General features: G+C 48.7%; 1 protein-coding gene across 4 annotated transcripts in view; it reads left to right on the top strand.

Moving 5' to 3' along the window:
* Positions 1–6,165: 6,165 nt before the first annotated feature.
* ESYT3 (extended synaptotagmin 3) overlaps positions 6,166–20,889 on the top strand; it is a 51,925-nt gene continuing 37,201 nt past the window's right edge. For 3 of the 4 annotated variants that reach the window (XM_058552264.1, XM_058552244.1, XM_058552235.1), the window contains exon 1: positions 6,166–6,660. In XM_058552264.1, the coding sequence (XP_058408247.1) occupies positions 6,334–6,660 (327 nt within the window). In that variant the 5' untranslated portion in view covers positions 6,166–6,333. The remainder of the gene's footprint in view (positions 6,661–20,889) is intronic. The other variant, XM_058552254.1, reaches the window with a different exon arrangement.

The raw sequence follows: 20,889 nt of genomic DNA, 5'->3' as shown, positions 1-20,889 counted from the left end.
TTGTCACTGAGGATATATATCTATATACGCTTTTGGAAAGACAAAACAAAACTTTTCTTATAATCAAGGAGATCTACTTATTCCGCAAGTGACGACATTCGTCAGGGATTTGCTTCAGCCCAGTGCTGTTTACCAGGTGGTGGAAGTGGGGGACAAGTGTGAACAGAATAAGGGGATGGGGTCTCAGAGACTCTCTTCCCAGAGATGGGGAGAGGCCACCCACACAATAGGCTAGATGCTGGGGAATTCAAAGGAGAGATGAAGAAAGTCTCGCTGCAGTGGTCACATTTCCATCCTTCTTCTGCTAAAACTAAGACCTATTCTTACTTTTCCTGGCATTTTTCTGGACTGTGTTTTGGGTGAGATTCATTTCATGATTTGAATGACAGAGCTCATCTCTACTTTTACTTTTACAGAAAAAACCTCACACCTTTGCTTTCTGCTGGTGTTGTGTAAAATCCATCTAGCATCTGCAGAGCAGCACGCTATGGGTGATGAGCTACCTGGAAGACTATTTTGGGCTCTGACTTTTTTTTTCCTGTTTTTTTGTGATTTCTTTTTTCTGTCTGTTTCCAACAATTCTAATGGTTGTTTCTTCCCCCACATACTTTCACCACCTTAACGAGGACATGAATGTTATTTTGATCTCTCTGTTTTAATAACCAACCATAAAATAATTTCAATAATTAATACATACCTCGTAGGGATTTTGTCAGAGTGATACTGGAGAGCTTTTGGGTTTCTATTATCCTGTTTTGGGGGGAGAAAAGGAAAGAAAGAAAAAGAAGAAACAAACTAAAACTAGCTCTGCTTTTATGTCTTTGTACAGAGAGAGAGATGAGGAAGGATATAAACCAAACAGACAATCTTGATCACACGTCCGTGCATAATTTTAAACTTCTTCATACCTCTTCGTATTATTTGTTAAAGCAAACATGAATTATGTTTGTAATTTTATGAACTCGAATAAAGTAAATTTAACAAACAAATGAGGAACATTATAGTGTTTTCTCAAACAAATAAAACGTAGAATTACTATATTATTCAGCAATTCCATTTCCTGGATGTGTACCCAAAAGAATTGAAAGCAGGAACTTAAGATGTTTGTACAACCATCTTCTTAGCAGCATTATTCACAACAGCCAAAAGGCAGAAACAACCCATGCGTCCATCAATGGATCAAGGGATGAACAAAATGTGGTATATACATATAATAGAATATTATTCAGCTTTAAAAGGAAGGAAATTCCGACACACGCTACAACATGGATGAACTTTGAAGACATTGTGTTAAGTGAAATAAGCTAGACACAAAAGGACAAATTTATATGAGGTACCTAGAGTAGTCAAATTCTGAGACGGAAAATAAAATGTTGGTTGCCAGGGGCCAAAGGGAGGGGAGCGGGCAGCCTGTGTAATAGGTACACAGTTTCAAGTTGGGATCATGAAGAAGTTCTGGAGATGGATGATGGTGATGGTTGCACAACAATGTGAAAGTACTGAATGCCAGTGAACTGTGCACTTAAAAATGGTTAAAATGGTAAATTTTATAGTATGTATGTTTTAACACAATAAAAAAATAAGAAACTTTGAGTCTCATTTCCTTTTGGTAAATAAAGGACTCGTGTGCGGGTGTCAAGAATGGCAGGAGTGCAAGCTGGAGCCCGCCAGCCGGAGAAGGGGGCAGGGCGGGAGGAGCCTGAAGGAGGGGGTGAGGCACGATTCCCCAAACCTGGCCTTCAGGTCCTATCTGAGGGGTTCTAGAACCACACTTGTGTGCAGGTGGAGGGATATGAGGTCATAGACCCCCCCCGGGGTGGGCCTCTGAGGGAGGTCCTGCTGAGGCCTTGACAAGGTGGTCATTCCCCCGGCCGTTTCCCCACATTAGGTTGGAGAAGGAGAGAAACAGTCAAAGCCTGACCTATCCTTTGGAGATGGCAGCAACGGCCACGTTTCCGGGCCCTGGGGGATGTGCCCAGGAAGCCCACTTTGACCCAGAACAGTGAAGACCCACAGGGCCACCTTCCTCCCCTTGGGGTGTGAGAGTGTGTGGGAAGTGTGGCGGCACTGGAAGCACAGGCTGGATCCAGCAGGAGATGGTCTTGGCGTGGCAGGCAGGGGTCAAATCATGAAGAACGCTGTAGGGACATGCCCCAGCCCCGCTTCTGAAATCTCCCTGCTGCTCCACCAGCTTCACCACACACACACACACACACACACACACACACACACACACACTCCCTCCAGCACATTTTCGTGATAAGAGTGTAAAGTAACTGATTTCTTAGGTGCATTCTCTGCACCTGCCCCCATCCCAGGACCCCAAACAATGCTTTACAAATGTTGTCAAATTTCATTGGCTGTTGTATAAATGGCCTGAAAAGATTATAGGCTAAGCAGCCTATGGGTTTGCAGCTCCCTCTGTAGTTTTTTATCAGATGATATGATTAAGAACCTATTCTTGGCTCAAACACATTCACGTATTCATCCATGTGTGTGTTCCTTCACAAACATTAACCACCTACTGCCAGGTACCTAGCTTGATAACCCAGTGAATGATCAAGACACACTGAGAGAACTGCAGCTCCTTAGCAGGACCAGACCTCACCGATACTCTGGTTAAACTATTTGTTTGACCCAAGGGGTTGCTAAGGTCCAGAGTAAGAATGAGATTTGCACAAGGTCTAAAGCAAATCATTGTTTTTAAAAAATTTTTTCCAGCTCTATTGAGATATAATTGACATATATATCTCTGCATAAGCTTAAGATATACAATGTAATGATTTGATACATGTATATATTGTGAAATAATGACCAAAATTAGGTTAGTTAACACATCCATCACAGCACATAGTTACAATTTGTGTGTGTGTGTGTGTGTGTGTGTGTGTGTGGTGAGAACTTTTAAGATCTGCTGTCTTAGCAGCTTTCAATATACAATACTGTATTTTTTAGACCATGGTCACCATGTTGTACATTACATCTTCAGAAGTATTTTTGTGTTTTTTAAGTGATGACAGACAAATGGCCAACAAGCATATGAAAAGATGCTCAACATTACTAATCATCAAAGAAATCCAAGTCAAAACCACAATAAGATACCACCTTATGCCCATTAGAATGGCTACTATTAAAAAGCCCAGAAAAGGGCCGGCCGCATGGCTTAGCGGTTGAGTGCGCGTGCTCGGCTACTGGCAGCCCGGTTTCGGATCCCAGGCACGCACCAATGCGCCACTTGTCCAGCCATGCTGAGGCGGCATCCCACATACAGCAACTAGAAGGATGTGCAACTATGACATACAACTATCTACTGGGGCTTTGGGGGGAAAAAAAGGAGGAGGATTGGCAATAGATGTTAGCTCAGGGCTGAGATGTTAGCTCAGGGCTGGTCTTCCTCAGCAAAAAGAGGAGGATTGGCATGGATGTTAGCTCAGGGCTGATCTTCCTCACACAAAAAAAACAAAAACCCCAGAAAATAACTAGGGTGGGTGGAGAAATTGGAACTCTTGTGCACTGTTGGTGGGAATGTAAAATAGTACAGCTGCTGTGGAAAACAGTACGGTGGTTTCTCAAAAACTTAAACATAGAATTACCATATAATCCAGCAATTCCACTTCTGGGTATACATTCCCCCCAAAAAAAATTGAAAGCGAGGTCTCAAAGAGATATTTGTACACTCATGTTCACAACAACATTATTCACAATAGCGAAAGGTAGAAACAACCCAAGTGTCCATCAGTGGACATATGGATGGATAAGCAAAATGTGGTCTATACATACAATGGAATATTATTCAGCTTTGGAAATTCTGGGGCCGGCCCCGTGGTTTAGCGGTTAAGTGCACGTGCTCTGCTACTGGCAGCCCGGGTGCGGATCCCAGGTGCCCACCGATGCACCGCTTGTCCAGCCATGCTGAGGCAGCGTCCCACATGCAGCAACTAGAAGGATGTGCAACTATGACATACAACTATCTACTGGGGGGGCTTTGGGGAGAAAAAGGGGAAAAAAGGAGGAGGATTGGCAATGGATGTTAGCTCAGGGCTGATCTTCCTCACAAAAAAAAAGGAAGGAAATTCTGACACATGCTATAACATGGATGAACCTTGAGGACATTATGCTAAGAGAAATAAACCAGTCACAAAAAGCAAATACCATATGATTCCACTTATATGAGGTTCCACTTACATGAGGTATACAGACAGAAAGTAGAATGGTGGTTACCAGGAGCTGGGAGGAAGGAGAAATGGGTGGTTGGTTGATGGGTACAGAGTTTCAGATTTGCAAGATGAAAAGAGTTCTGGAGATGGATGGTGTGATGGTTGCACAACAATATGAATGTACTTAATACCACTGAACTGTGCACTTAAAATGGCTAAGATAGTAAATATAAGGTTATGTGTAATTTATCATAATAAAAATTTTTTAAATTATACAGATAATACACAAATACATTCTTGCTGTAAAAAGTCAAACAATGCAGACAAAACCAAAGTCTTCCTTGACAACTTCCCCATCTGGATATACAGCTTTATACACACTGTGTCTACTTAATCCTCACAAGCACCCCTTGATTTAAACATTACTATGATCCCCATTTTATAGTATAGATGAGGAAACTGAATGGCAGAGAAGTTAAGGACCTTTCCTGGAGTCAGTAAGTGCTTGAGTCTAGATTTAAACTCAGGCAAACGAATTACAAAGACTGTGCTCTGACGCAGTGCTCTCCCACCTCCTCCTGTATGTCGACTCTGTGCTGGGCACTGAGGACATAAGATGTATGGACACAGCCAAGGACACAGCCGCTGCCCTCTGGGAATTCTGTCTGACAGAGAGGGTGAGCACAAAGAAAATTACTCTAGCCCCACTTGGAAATGCAAAAGTAAAACTGATGACATCCACATAGCAGAGGCTATTTATCTTTCTAATCCAAAGAAGAGATGCTTTTATGAGACATTGTTTTTTTAAAAAGATGAAACTGTACGTATACTTTTAATCTTTTTAATTTAGATCTCAACTCAAATGTGACCTCCTTAGAGAGCCCTTTCCACATTACTCTGGCTAAAACAGCCCTCCACCCCAGGCCAGTCACTCTGCCACACCACTTACTGCCTTGTCCTCAGAGCACTTTTCCCTACCTGCTATTTTCTTGTGTTTTGACTGTTGTCTGTCTTCCCCACGAGATGTCAGCTCTGTGAGAGCAGGGATCCTGTCTATTCTGTTCACGCTGAATCTCCTGTGCCTACAACAATGCCTGGCACTTAGTCGGTGGCTGTGTTAGTTTCCAAGGGTTGCCATAACAAAGTACCACAAACTGGGTAGCTTAAAACAACAGAAATTTCTTCTTTCATAATCCTGGAGATTTACTGTCTGAACTTGGAAGTTCAGACCTCCACCCTTCTGATCATTCAGAAAGGATTGGATAGAAACCATGGGCTTCAAAACTGACCCCCAAGCACCCCGGGACTTGCTCATCATTTCTTTTGTTCACCCATCACTTGCGGTGCTGGGTGCATGTGAGATGAGCAGGACGGGCCTGGCACCCGGAAACTCCCGGTCTGATGATGCAGCGAATGAAGATCCAAACTGACATCCCGCATAGAGGGCGGGTGTGTGGGGCAGAGGGTGTTGTGGGGCACAGGAGAAGCCCCAGCTGGGCCAGGTTGGGCTGGGGGCTAGGCCTACGCTTTATAGATGCTAGAGGATGGGGCAGCGATGGAGCGCTCTAAGGGCCACTTGGAGGGCTCAGACACAGGGTCAGGCCCAGCCTGGGGCTGGGAGGCCCTCGAATGCCCAGCTAAGAGTCTACGCTAGACTGCATACTGTAAACTGGGTGTAGGAAACAGGTTTTAGGTGATGTTTATCCATGACAAGCCATCTGTCCACATGCCTCGGTGAGTCATAAACCGCCTGGGGCGGCACCTGGTTCTATCCCAGTGTTGCGACTGCACCCTCCGCTGATGCCTGCGCGAGACGTTGAGGTCCCAGGGCGCCCTCGTCCATCGGTTTCCTTTTACACCCCAAGAGGCGCCAGCCCCGCGGCCTGACTCCGCCCCCTTCCGCCTGGGCCCGCCCCTGGGGCGGAGACCTCCGGAGCTGTGGGCGGGGCGCGGGGAGGAGCGCTGCGGCGGCGCCGCCCGCTGTGCTTTCCCGGGCCGCGCGCTCCAGTGAGCTACGGAGAACCCTGAGCGCGGTGCGCGGAGGCGGCGCCGGGGTTGGCAAGGCAGGTGCTGCGGCCCGATCCTCGCGCTTGGAGGGCAGATGTGCCCAGGCGTCGGGGCGCGCGGACCAGAGCTCAGGTGAAGCTCTTGGAAAGGGCGAGACGGCGGCGACGAGATGCGAGCGGAGGAGACCTGCGCGCCCGGCGCCCCCAGTGCTCCGGGGACCCGGCGCAAGCCCGGCCCCGAGCCACGCCTGTCCAGCCAGCTGCTGCCCGAGCTGTACACGTTCGTGGCGCGCGTGCTGTTCTACCTGGCGCCCGTCTACCTAGCCGGCTACCTGGGGCTCAGCATAACCTGGCTGCTGCTTGGCACCCTGCTGTGGATGTGGTGGCGCAGGAACCGCCGCGGGAAGCTCGGGCGCCTGGCGGCCGCCTTCGAATTCCTGAACAACGAACGCCAGTTCATCAGCCGCGAGCTGCTGGGCCAGCACCTGCCGGCCTGGGTGAGCCGGGCCGAGCCGGGCGGGGGTCGGACGTGGGACGGATGCGCCTGGAGGGTCGGAGGGAACCTGCGGTCAGCCGAGGAGCTGGGGCGCACAGACCCGAGGGAGGGCGGGAGCCCCGCGACCTGCACAGCCGGTGCCCCCGCGCGCCTGGCGCACAGACCCTGAGGACGGTGGCCGTGCCCCTCGTCGCGGAGCCCGTCAGCCGCATTCTCACTTCCGGTCCGGCTGCGCTGGGAGCGGGGAACCTGGGTTTCACTTAAGGGCCCAGAGCCTGGGAGAAAACTTACGGGCGGGCCACACCCAGAAGAAAAACAAGGGCGTCAGGGACTCGGCAGAGTTATTCGAGAGGGAAGCCTAGGGCATTTCTTCCACCCTCCTGTTGATTCAAAGAACGCAGGGCGCTAAACTGATCGATGAATACAGCCATGCCAGAAACTGCAGACTAGTTGCCTCCAGAGGCCCAGACAGAGGGAGGGAGCCGGGCCAGAGATGGCAGTGCAGAGATGGGGCTGAGAGCGGGCAGGGGAGAGGCCCGGCTGCGCTGGGTCACGGGCTTCTCTCCCTCCCTCCCTCCCTCCCTCCCTCCGCCTTGTCGGGATGCTCAGGCGTGCCCAGATACACTCACTCTACAGCCACAGACCCACCTCCTGGTGCGGAAGGGCCTGGGCTATGGTTTCTCGCTTCTGGCCCTGAGAATCACCTGGCCCACTTAAAAACAAGTTCTGGGCCACACCCCACAACCCCCAGGCGCTGAGGCCCCCTGGTGAATCTTATGATCAGGTGAGTTTGGAAACACTGCAAGAGGGGCTCTCAGTCCCAGGCGTAATCTGCGGCAAACCTCCCCCTCTGGGTGCTTCTCTGATTCTTCCAGATACACTCAGGCCCACAGGGGAGAGGTCCAGAGGCCATCAGACTCCTCATTTCCTCTGGCCTGAGGCTTGTATTCTAAATTCCAGCCAGGCCATAGGTTCCTTACACTTGCCCATGACAGTAGCCTTCAAAGTGAGCTATGAGAAGAAAATATTAGAAAGGCCTGTTTATATTTATCTTTATTTTTTTTATTATTATTTATTTATTTGTGAGGAAGATCAGCCCTGAGCTAACACCCGTGCTAATCCTCCTCTTTTTGCTGAGGAAGACTGGCTCTAAGCTAACATCTATTGCCTATCCTCCTCCGTTTCGCCCCCCCCCCAAAGCCCCAGTAGATAGTTGTATGTCATAGTTGCACATCCTTCTGGTTCCTGTATGTGGGACGCGGCCTCAGCATGGCCGGAGAAGCGGTGGGTGGGTTGGGGTCTGAACCCTGGGCCACAGGTAGCAGAGCACGCGCACTTAACCGCTAAGCCAGGGGCCGGCCCTATATTTATCTTTAAAAAAGAGAGAAATTAGGGGCCCGCCTGGTGGCGCAAGCAGTTAATTGCGCGCTCTCCGCTTAGGTGGCCCCTGGGGTTCACGGGGTTGGGATCCTGGGCGCGCACCGACGCATCGCTTGTCAAGCCATGCTGTGGCAACGTCCCATGTAAAGTAGAGGAAGATGGGCATGGATGTTAGCTCAGGGCCAATCTTCCTCAGCAAAAAAAAGAAGAGGATTGTCATCGGATGTTAGCTCAGGGCTGATCTTCCTCACAAAAAAAAAAAGAGAGAGAGAGAAATTAAGCCTTACTGTATTAGTTTGTTAGAGTTGCCATATCAAAGTACCACAGACTGGGTGGCTTAAACAACAGAAATTTATCAAGATCTAGGTGTCAGCAGTGTTGGTTTCTTCTGAATCCTCTCTTTTTGGCTTGAAGATGGCTGTCTTCCCCCTGTGTCTTCACATGGTCTTCCCTCTGTACATGGGTCCAATTTCCTCTTCTTATAAGGTCACCAGTCAGATTGGATTAGGGTCCTCCCTAATGACTTCATTTTAACTTAATCACTTCTTTAAAGGCCCTATTTTCAAAAACAGTCACATTCCACTGGGGTTAGGGCTTTAACATATGAATTTGGGGAATACAGTAGAACTTGGGAGCACAGCGTGGAGGTGTGGCCAGTATATGAGGGAGCATCGGGTGGTTTGGTCCAGCTGAAGTGTGCGATGGGGCTGATGGACAGGGGCCAAGTTGTGGCAGGCTTGGTGGTGGCGGGGCCTGATTCTGAAGGCTGCAAGGAGCCTATGGAAGGTTTTGAAAAGGCCCTGTAAAACACAGCATGGAGGGAGGAGTAGAGCTGGAGGAGAGAAACCAGTTGAAAAACTGATTTAAGCAAAGATGGTGGTAGTGGGGACTGAGAGGAGAGGATAAGAGGTGTGCGGGAGTGGGACTCTACGTGCTTGGTGGCCTCTAGACTGGTGTGAGGGGAGGATCCAGGGGTCTTCTAGGGGGTTTTCTGATTTGGGGAGCTGAGCGCCCCTTACTGGGAATGGGAGTCCAGAGGAGAAGCAGGTCTGGGGAGGCAGGTTGTCTGTGTGAACACCTGTGCAGAGCATGCAAATAGATGTAAAAGTGGGCTTCTGGACCCACCTCATGAAGGTTTCCAAGCCCCAGCTGATGTGGAAAACCTGGGACCTACTTGGGTGGATATTCTTCTCCCATTCTCTCTCTGCCTCCCGAGGAACACGTTCTGTTTGTGAAGACAGAGAGAGACGTGGCTCTGGGTATGGTGGCGGCAGCGTGACCTCTGCCTACGATTTTGGAACATGAGTGTCTGTATCCCCATATGTGAACCTTTCAGCAGCCCCTCTTCCTTGTTTTGAGAACTGATTTCCTTGCATGGAAGTGGGGTTGATAGCTTATGACCTCCTTTGGTATCAAGAAATATTTTTACAAATTAACAGATGGCAAACCAATAGTCAGGGATTGAAGGAAGGTTGAGGGTCGCGAGGGCCTGGTATGTGCTACGACCCTCAGGCCTGCCTCGCACAGTCAGGCAGGGCGTCCCCTGTACGGCAGCCCCGGTGAGTGGGGTGAGTCTCCAGCCCTCCTGCCGCTGGTCAAGCTGTGTGCCGCTTGGAAAGCGCGCCTTGTTCTAATTTGCACCAAGCACCTGTGGGGTGGAGGCCAGTCTGGGCTGGAGCTGAGATGCCGTCACGTGCCCCTGCCAGGCCACTCTTAGTCAGTTCTCAGTTGGGCAGTTCTTTGCTGCCCCGTTAGACTCCTCAGTACATTGCTCCACGCCGCTGCCTCCAGGTGACCTTAGAAGTTGCTTGCCCTCACTGGGCCTCAGTGTCCACACCTGTAAAAGGAGGTTGTTTCTGGTCAAACTTAGACAGACCGGCTTCTGCACTGGTTCCCTTGCGTGGAAGATATAGCCCGAAGAAAGGATCCTTCTGCTTTAAATGGGGTCACGAGTGAAGACCCTGTGGGTCCCCGTGTCTTGTGAATGTGGCCACGTGGAGAGAGAAGGCGAGGCGCCTCTGCCGCTCATCCTCTGAACAGAGGAGCGGCTGCCGCTCACTGTTTACATGCAAATGTCCCTCGCACACAATTTTTACATGTATTTTTCAAGGAATTAAGAGCCTGCTCAGGCAGCCCTCCTTGCCAGGGCTGGGGACTGTGGACAGCACAGTGACAAGAGTGGAGCCCTCGATGCTACCGAGCTGGTGAAAATCCCGCTCCGCCATTCACCTGGCTGTAGGCGTTGAAAGCTCAGGTCTGCACGCGGCTGTGGTGAGCTGAGCATCTGAGAAGCTGCTTGTGCAGGGCCAGGCACACGTGAGTGCGCAGTGGGGGCGGGCGCAGTAGCGCCTCAGTCTCCCAGGCCTCCTGACTCTGCCTTTTCCTAACATGAAACCCATCACCAAGTGTCCGAGCAGCAAACGTGTCTCCCTGGAGCTGGGTGACTGCAGAGGGTGCAGCAGGTAGGAGGAAGGGGCAGAGCACGTCCGTGAGGCTCCATCCTGTGTCCCTGGCTCCTCCTGGGCTGCTCCTGGAGGTCCAGAATTCCAGCTGTGGTGCTGCAGACACCACTGCCCTTCTGGTCTTCAGAGCCGCTCCTCGTGCTCCGGGCTCCTCAAGGCCCTTCTTGGGGTACTTTGCTGCTTCCCTGCCCCACCACCTCCCGCGGCGTGGGCCCCTGGTGAAGTTCTGCGGGCGGCCCTCCTGGATTCGCACACTGGGTCGGCCCTTCACTGTTCCATGCACTCTCAGGTTATTCTTGAGCCCTTGACCGGCGCTCAACTGGATGACTGGTTTGTGTATCAGATTTGTTTTGCTCCTGCCGCAGCTGGGCTGGTGTGAGGAGGGAAGTTTGGTGAGAGCCTCGCCTGGCTCCAGGTCAGGCGGGATGGTTTGGGGCATGAGGGCCTGAGGCCAGGTAGAGAGCGTAAAGGAAACCTGGTAGTTTCATCTGTCTGTGGTCTCAAGTCAGTCAAGACTTGCTCTCCCTGTCCCCGTGGGGAACAGTTAACCCTTGTGAATCTGCTAGGGGGAGCGGGAGGGGACTGATGTGATGTGGTGGCAGGGATGGACTTGGAGTCTGATGCTCATTCACTGGGGGACCTTGAGAAGGTCCTGCCTTCTCTGGGTCCCTGATTCCCCTCTGAAAATGACAAGGTTTCAGGAAATGTTCTTTAGAGTCTTTTTAGCTCTAAGATCTGCCATCATGAATCAGTCCCAAATTGGCCTTTCTGTGGTGCCACACGCCCATAGGACCCTGCTCCCCAGCCTTTCCCACCTGCCTACCGTCTACCTGGGGGTGCTGGCTGAGGTGAGCACTGGGGAAAGGTGAACCATTCATTCGCCCAAAGCAGTGGGCATTCCAAGGCTCACAGCGTCTCTGGGATGCTGGTCCCCTCCAAGCCTCCCTGCCAGCCATTCAGGCCCCCAGCCAGGGCCAAGTGCTTTGCTCTCCCGGGGCCAAGAGTTTGACATTCTTTCTGTGGGTGGAGCAGCAGTCTTCTAGGGCCCAGGCTCTCATGGTCTGTCCTGTCCTGATCTTTGGTTAATTAGGGGAAGTGAATGCACTGACAGCTGAGCTAGGCTGGACACTCTCAAATTAGACTACGAAGCTCACCAGCTGGTGCCGTGGAACCTGTTTTTAAACATCAGGACTGGTTGGGGGTGGCGTGGACTTCTTGGTGGGGGGACTTCTTACCTGTGAGGTCCCTGCAGCCCTGTGGGGTCATTCATCTGGCTTGGAGTCAGGCCTGTCCTCAGGAAGGAAGAGACATGGCAGGTTTTAGTCATGCCCCTTGGGTCTCTGCCCCATGTCTTAGTGATGCTTCATGGACTTATCGTGTCCCGGGCCAGCATTGAGCAATAAGGGACAGAATGTGGGCCTCCTCCCTCCAGGCCCAGCACAGGGAGCTCAGGCATCCGTGTGTTCATTCCTGTACTCAGTTGGCAAACATCTACAGAGGGCTTGCAGGATGTCAGGCACAGTGCTGCAGGCGGGCCCATGACATAAGTGACACATGGTTCCTGCCCTCAAGGAACCCCCCGGCTAGATGAAGATTCAGAGCCATGAGAACAGGTTCTGAGACATGCAAGGCTCTGAGAGAGCCTGGGGGAGGGGTCTAACCAGGCTGGAAGTGGCCCAGGAGGCCTCCTTGGAGGAAGGAGCAACCCTCCTCTGTGTTGCTGGCCGCAGCAGGGGTGGGGGACTCTGGGCCCAAAGTTTCCCACAGGTGTGGTCACTTGAGCTCATCCTCTCATCCTGGGGTGAGCAGATTCTGGGACAGCAATTTATGATACCCAAACTCACGGGTGACTGCTCGTTGTTTAATGTACAGGGGCTGAATCTTTCTGGGACTCAAGTGTCCACAGCAACCTTTTCTCCAGGCCGAGGGCCTGAGGACCTGAGTAACTTCGAGGTCACCTGGGAGGTGAGGAGCAGGGCCAAGGGGGGGACAGCCCCTATCCTCCTGCCCCACCATGGCCCCCTCTCCAGTGGGCAGAAAGGTGTGGAGAGCTGACCACCAGCTTTCATTGGCCTCCTGGCCTAGAGCCTGGACAGCAGGCAGAGACGGCACTTCTGCGGGAATGTCCCCAGTGACTTTGGGGGAGCCACTGGGAGGTGTGAGCTGCCCCCTGATGACCCGTGAAGGCCACAACCCAACTACACAGAGGAACAGGGACTGGGGCCTTCCCATCCTCCTTCCTGCCCCAGCTTCCTCTCCATTCAGAGTTACTTCTCCTGGCAGAGTGCTAGGGATTTTTAAATCTTGAGAAGCCTAGAGCTTATAGCCCGAAGTGTTCACCTGTGCTTGAGAGAGTGATTTCCCTCCTCCTCCTCCACTCCTGCAAACTGTGGAGAGAGTTAGAGTGTTTTCTGCCCATGGGAGTTATTAAAGGGACAAAGCCCCATTCTCTTTACAGTCCTGTCATTTCAAGCCAAGGGCATGAGATGTGACTCCCTCAGGCCCCCTGGGGCCCTCTCCGTGGGAGCACAGGGGGCCACTCCAGCCCAAGAAGTCCCACCCTATTGTGCCCAGGTCATTAGTCCTCCCAACGCTCAGAGTCAGAGCCAGGGAACTTGTCTAGGACCCAGGATGTCTCAAGACCCTGGAATCACACACTCCATTCCTTGGCCCAGGTTGTGTTTACTTTTTAAGTAACTGGTTATAAACTGCTTAAAAGTGTGTTTTTTCTGGTTATAAAAGTAAAAATATTCCCACAGTGAGTTATTTGAAAACGGCCTAAAAGTGAAAGTTAGAACAAGCATTTATAATCGCCCCACAAGACACCTTGTTATATTTGGCTGTACTTCCTTTGTATAGAAGGCGTATGCAAACAATTTTTAAAAAACTTGTACCTTTTTTCTTCCTTTTTATTTTTTATGTTCTTAACATTATATTACAAACAGTCTTCAAAAACATGTTTAAGGATTGTGATATCCTAAATGTGAATATACCATAAATTGCTTACCCATTTCTCTAACATCGATTATTTCCGTTATTTCCAAGTTGGCCCTGTCCATGCGGCTGGCCGAGGTGAGTGGTGGTCCCTGTGTCTGTCTGGAATTTCTCCCTCTGATCTGCCAGTCTGGCTCCCTTGGCTCTTCCTGCAAGTCCAATCGCAGGCCTCACAGCACCCCGAGCAAGTCTCCATCACTCCACTTCTCCTGCTGATTTGCACCCACTTATTTTTGTCTGACTTTTCCTCCAGACTGAACATTCTTTTAAGGCAAGGTGTGTTCCTTGTGCATCTCTGTACCCTCAGCTCCTCTCTCAGGGCCCAGCACGTAGTAGGCTCTCGATAAAAATCTGCTGCATGAATGCTATGGTGAGTGTCTGCCATGTAAATCTTAGTCCGTGCTTCTCAAGTTCCATGCTCTAGATTCCTACACGTTAAACTGATGTGTCAAAGTGTATGAACGTCTTAAAGCTTCTCCTTCCGTCCTCACTGTGGCCTTATCAGCATTGAGTATTATCTTTTTTGGCCTTTTACTAGTTTGATAAGCAAGAGGATAAGTTTTTTAACCTCTATGCATTACCAAACCTACCTGGATCATTGACCTCTGCAGCAACTTGCCATCACTCTCAGGTCTCCTTGAAAAAATGACTCTGTGGACAGCTCAGGGCAGTCCCTATCTGCTCCGAGCCCTTACTCCTCAGCACAGGGTGACAGGCTCCTGGCACCAGTGTTCTGTCACTGATCCCTGCCTTTGAGGTTTTATCTGCTCAGTTGTCCTGCTGCTGCTGGGTCCAGCTGACTTAGGCCGGTTTGCGGGCTAGTGCGTTAAGGAGCCTGTGGATTCTAGAACAGCGTTAGACAGAGTTTCAAGTTGGCGAAGTGACTATTTCCCTTAAAACACTTTTAGCAGGGTAATTTTAAGCAGAAGAGTGGGCAGATTTAAAAACAGTTTTCATGGTTGAATGTTTACCTCCCAAGAACACAGAAAAAAAGGGAATGAAAAAAGGCTGTGCTTCCTCAGGAGAAAAGTGAGTGAAATGAGGGACCGTTTTCTGGTGGAGAAGGAACCACTGACCAGGCACCCACAGAGCCTCCTTGTGGAGGACATCCATGTAGGACACCCGGAGTGAGAGGTCTCCTCTCTTCTCGGAGCCTGGGGAGGGGTGGGCTGCCCCAGTGTGTGTAAAAGAATGCCCTTTGGAGTGGAGAAGAGCCGTGAGGCTTTTTGTTTTTATTTTTTTGGCGAGGAAGATTCTCCCTGAGCTAACATCTGTGCCAGTCTTCCTCTATTTTTTATGTGGGTCACCACCACAGCATGGCTTGACAAGTGGTGTAGGTCCACGCCCGGGATCCAAACCCACAAACCCTGTGCCAACAAAGTGGAACTCGCAAATTTAACCACTACGCCACTGGGCGGCCCTGAGGCTTTTTTTTTTTCCCCCAGTGAAAAGGGTGTGTGTCTTTGTGTGTACATGTGATTCTGTGGATGTCTGTGTTGTTCTGGGTGTGTGTGTCTTTGTGTGTCTCTATATATGTTGGTGTGTATGTCTGTGTGTGTGTGTCTGCCTAGGTGTGTCCATGTATCTCTGTGTGTCTGGACGTGGCTGCTCCCATGGGAAGAGCTACGGCCCCTGTGAGAGGGAGCGAGCAGGATTCGCCTAGTGAGAGGCAAGCCCTTTAAGTGAAGGCCTCCAATCCTCCTGCCTCCTCAGAGGGTCTGTGGCCAAAGGTTCCTGCCCACGCCTCCCACCCCCACCCCAGCCCACCTGAAGGGATGCAGCTGTCACTCGAGCTCCATTTCCTACTATGGTGAATCATTTTTCCTAAAGGGTTTAAGAAGTAAAGCACGTGACCAGCTAAAGATGACTCATCAATGTGGGCCATTTTGGTGGCCTCTGCTAGCCGGGAATTCTGACTTAGACTTGCATTTGCTTTACAGTCTATCTCTCCTCTTGAAGCTCTCATTGCCATCACTCCCTTGATAATGTCTGAAAACGCTGTCATTAAAATATTAGCCCACTTTGCCTGGAAGGCTTCGGCCCAAGGACACTAACATCAGCAAGACTGGCGTTAGCTTAGGCAGGCCTCAGTTGGGGGCCGAGAGCCCATCTGTGTAAACTTCTCTCAGGGGTTCTACAGGGGGAACAGCAGGCATCTGATATCCTGCTGACTTGACCATGGGCCCAGGCAACTTTTCCAGGCCTGCTGTGGGGAAATGCCCACACCTGTGATACATCAGTGAGGGTAGTGTTCATGTTTCTGCTGGGACAAACCCTGCTCTGAATTTGTCTCCATTTAGAAGTAGATTCACACTCATCATCTCTCTTGGTTGTGGATCATGATTGCAGATCCTGGGCAGCACAGGAATTGATAGTCTCACTTCTCTGCATCAGAAGAGACCCGAGGCTGCAGGAAGTGAGACAGGACTAGACCCTGCTCCTTGGCCCCTTGGCTCCGCTTCCTACTCCTATGCCCGGCTCAGGAACACAGCTATGAGGTGGGAGTGGCTTTTAGGGCAACGGCAATGCCCAGAGCCAGGCAGAATCATGATACTGGAAGTGTTGTTCGCCTGCTAGCTCTTGCCTCCTCTTGCTCTCCATGGCACAAGAGAGGTTGCCTTTGTCAAAGAATTGAAGTCCATAGGCTGCTGGTAAGAATTTGATGACAAAACAGTGTTCTCCCAGAATGACAGCTGGAGACATAGACTGTGACTTTGAAGCCCTAGTCAGGAGCCCCAGGGGGCAGAGGAGCCACCTTTTTCCGGGGCCTGAGCAGGTCCTCCACCCCGGGGAGCCCTGTCACTCATTCTTCCACACCCTCCACCAGCATGGTCAGAAGGACCTGGGGAGCTTGTCAAAGATGCAGGTTTCCAGGCCCCTGCCCCAGTCCTCCTGAATCAGAATCTCTGAGGGCCCTGACCAGGAGTCTAGCCTTTTGCATTGCCAGGTGGTATGGATGTCTCCCCCTAGCTGGTCCTGGAGACTCCCAGCCTTGTGGGGAATTGGAACAAAAGCTCGGAGACTTTAGGACACAGCCTGGGAGTGAGCCACCATCTTCTTTTTCTGCCTTCTCTTTGTTTACCTAGTGAGGGAGAGACACAGAGGCTCTGATTGGTCCCTTTGCCACGCCTCACTATGGAGCACCCCCATTGGGCAGAGCCTCACCTGTGCCCCACAGGTCTTCATCCCCAGGCACACATCCCTTGGCCAATCAGCGGAGGTCAAGGAAACAATTGAGTCTGGTCCTTCCCCTTGGCCTCAGCCGCTTTGGCTCTGTTATCCTCTCCTCATTTTCTATTCTCCCTTATCGGTGGTTCCCCAAAGGGCAGAGCTGCAGGCACCAGGAGCCCCACTAGAGAATTTGTGGGGCTTTGGGTCAGACAGAACTGGACACATAGCCCAGGTGACCTTGTTCCTGGCATGTACCTGAGGTCAAAGGTGTCAGAGTGTCTGCACCTGCAGGGTCTTTATACAGCTGCCAACAACACTCACCACTTCTGGAGCATTTACTCTGAGCCAGAGTGGGACTGAGCACCTTACAGGCATTGTCTCCTTTACAGCCTCTTCTCAGGAACTCTGTGAAATTGGCAGTATTGTGCCCATCTTGTGGATGAAAAAACTGAGGCTTACAGAGGTGGAATTTTAAACGCACAGGGAATAGTTAGAAGAACACTGAGAAATAAACTTCAGATGCTGACGTTTCAGGTGGAGGAGGGGGAGGAGAAAATGGGGGAGAAAAAGATTTGAAGGCTGGGCTCAAATCCCATGCAGATGAGGTGGGTTCTGGTCACCTGGGTGATCTTGGCAAGTACTAACTCGTCTCTGAGCCTCTCCGCCTCTGTAAAATGGGGATAACCGTAGCTTTGCTGGTCACCTTATGGAGTTTTAGGGGGATCAAATGAAAGTGTCTGTGGAATACCCTTTGTAACCTATAAAGCACAGCCTACCAGTGAAGGCTCAGGTCCCGTGAGTGCAATCCTCGCTAAATTGGACTTTCTGTGAAAGAGGAAAACAGAGTGGTATGTATGGTCTTCTTAAGAGGGATGAGTGGGGAGGCGTAGAAGAGCAGGCTCTGGTCTGACAGACCTGGATCCGGGTCCCAGCGCCGACACTTCACAGCTGGTGACTGTAAGTGACCTCTCTGAGCCTTAGTTTTCTTTCTTTTTTTTTTTCTGTGAGGAGATCAGCCCTGTGCTAACCTCTGCCAATCCTCCTCTTTTTTTGCTGAGGGAGACTGGCCCTGGGCTAACATCTGTGCCCATCCTCCTCCACTTTGCATGGGACGCTGCCACAGCATGGCTTGCCAAGCGGTGCGTCATTGGTGTGCGCCTGGGATCCGAACCGGCGAACCCCGGGCCGCCGCAGCGGAGCGCGCGCACTTAACCGCTTGTGCCACCAGGCCGGCCCCAAGCCTTAGTGTTCTTATCTGTAAAATGGGGCTAATAAGGGATTAAGATGAGTATTAAATGATGTGAGATAACATGAACTCAAAAAGGTTGAAAATAGGATGGGCAACTTCGAAACAAAAGAAAGCTGGAGTAGCAATTTCCAAATTAGAGAAAATAGAATATAACTCAGCTATATCATAGAGACAAGGATATTATATCCTCATAAAAGGAGCAATAATTAAGAAGATAATATAATAATCATGGCCGTATATATACCACATAATATAAACTTGAAATATAAACTAATAACTGACAGAACTGCTTGGAGAAATAGATAATCAACAGTTGGGCTTGGAAATTTTAATACGTTCCTCTCTGAAAATGATAAGCAGACTAAGAGTAAACAAAGACAAAGAATATTCAAAGGACATGATTAATAACTTGATCATACATGGAACAGTCCTAGAAATTAGTCATGTACTAGGCCACAAAGGAATTGTCAATATATTCCAATGAGTACCATCCTACAGACTGCTCAGACAATAAAGAAATGAAATTAGGAAACAATAATAAATAGCTATAGAAATCTCACGTATCTAGATATTTAAAAATATTATTATTTAAAAAATCATTGTTTAAGAGGAAGTCATGATGGAAATTACAAAAAAACTGAGAGCTGAATAACATGAAAACACCATCAAAACTTGTGGGGGAGTTTATAAATTTGAATTTATTTATCATAAAACAAGAAAAATTGAAAATAATGATTCCTCTCCAAAACTCATAGAGTTCAACTCTAAGAACATAAAAGAGTAACAGATATAGATGAAAGAAACAAGGAAAGAAATAATAAATATGACGATGAAAATGAACAAAAATTTTAAAATAAAGGTAAAGAGGAAAGAAAATTATTAACAACTAAAGGTAGTTCTCTGAAAAGATGAGTACAATAGGCAAAACCTTTGTCAAGCTTGATCATGAAAAAATAGAAAAAGATGAAAATAGAATATTTAATGAAAAACATACAAATAATTACACATATAACATCAAAAATAATAAAATATTATAAACAACTATATATCAATACATTTGAAAACTTAGATGAACTAGATACATTTCTAGAAAACTACAAATGCCAAAATTACCAAGATCAGAGGTAAGTACACTTTGAATACACCGTTAACTACTAAAGAGAGAAATGGTAATTTACCATCCCCAAAAGCCTCAGGCTAAGACGGTTTTATAGGTAAGATATACTAAACTTCATTGATCAGATAATTCCTATATTTGTAAGTTATTTCAGAAAATAGGAGGATAAGGAAAGCTGTCCCACTCATTTTACAGCTTATTGTAAAATCTTTATACCAAAACCAGACATGAACTATACGAGAACAAAAATTGTAGGTATCACTTTGAATCGTGAGTGTATAAAACCTAAATGAATTATCAGGCTAACTAAGTATATTACACTTTAGTGGGGTTTATCCCAGGAACTAGAGAGGGTTCTGTTTTAGAAAGAAACATCAGGTAAGTTGACCACATTAATGGACAAAAGGCAAAAAAAATAACATAATTATCTCAATAGATTTGAGACAGTATTGAATATAGTGCAGTACCCACTTCTAATGAAAGTTCTTGGAAATTTAGGAATTGAAGAGAACTTCCTCAATCTGACAGGGGCTGTCCTCTAAAAATCTACAGCAAAAATCTTGCTTAATGGAGAAACTTCCTTTTGAGATCAGGAACAAGACAGAGCTGCTCGCTACCACCACTACTGCCTAGGGTAGCAGCAGAGGTCCTGGCCAATGAAGTCAAACAAGAGATGCAAATGAGGATAAGATGGGGAGCAAGAAGACAAAAATTATTATTTGGAGATTTTAAATGTATATAAAATAACCTATGAGAATTAATGAACAATTAGAACTGTAACACATTTCAACAACATTGCCCAGATATACCTTTTTTTGTGTGTGTGAGGAAGACCAGCCCTGAGCTAACATCCGTTGTCAATCCTCCTCTTTTTGCTGAGGAAGACTGGCCCCAAGCTAACATCTGTGCACATCCTCCTCCATTTTATGTGCCTGCCACAGCATGGCTTGACAAGCGGTGCGTAGGTCCGTGCCCGGGATCCAAACCCAGGAACTCCAGGCTGCCGAAGCAGAGCGCGTGAACCCAACCACTGCACCAGCCCTGGAAATACCATTTTTAATAACTGCAAACCCACAAAGTCATCTCACAAAAAATGTACAAGACTCTTATAGGAAAAAGTATATGATCCTAAATGTGAATACAGTCAAATTTGAATAAAGGGAAATATTCTGTTCATGGATGCAAAACTTAATATTGTAAAGATGTCAGTTCTCCCACAAATTAATCTATAAATTCAAAAATACAGTCATGCGTCGCTTAATGACAGGGACACGCTCTGAGAAATGCGTTGTTAGGTGATGTCATCATTGTGCAAACATCATCAAGTGTACTTACACAAACCTAGATGGTATATAGCATACTACACACCTAGGCTATATGGTGCTAACCTTATGGGACCACCATCAGATGTGCGGTCCGTCGTTGACCAAAACATTGTATGCAGCATGTGACTATATAACAATCAAAACCCCAGGAGGATTTTTTTGGGCAGATCGACAGGATGATTCTAAAATTCACATGAAAGTATGAATACCTACTATTAGCTAAATCAGTTTGAAAAAGAAAAGCAAAAGAGAGGAATGACCTACCCCAGGTTGTACTGCAAAGCCATAGCATTGAAACAGTGGTGTGACACAGGAACAGGCACACAGCCCGTGGAGGCCAACACCAAGTCCAGAACACACCAAGGTACACGCGGGAAGCTGATTTATGAGGCAAGTAGCTTCACAAGTTAGGAGGAAAGTTGGACTTCTTTTTTTTTTTTTTTTTTTTTGTGAGGAGATCAGCCCTGAGCTAACATCCGCCAATCCTCCTCTTTTTTTTGCTGAGGAAGACGGCCCTGGGCTAACATCGGTG

Source organism: Diceros bicornis, chromosome 2 (assembly GCF_020826845.1).
Source record: "Diceros bicornis minor isolate mBicDic1 chromosome 2, mDicBic1.mat.cur, whole genome shotgun sequence".
NCBI classification, from domain to species: Eukaryota; Metazoa; Chordata; class Mammalia; order Perissodactyla; family Rhinocerotidae; genus Diceros; species Diceros bicornis.
The sequence above is the reverse complement of the archived record's forward strand: the minus strand, read 5'-3'. Positions and strand labels throughout refer to the sequence as shown.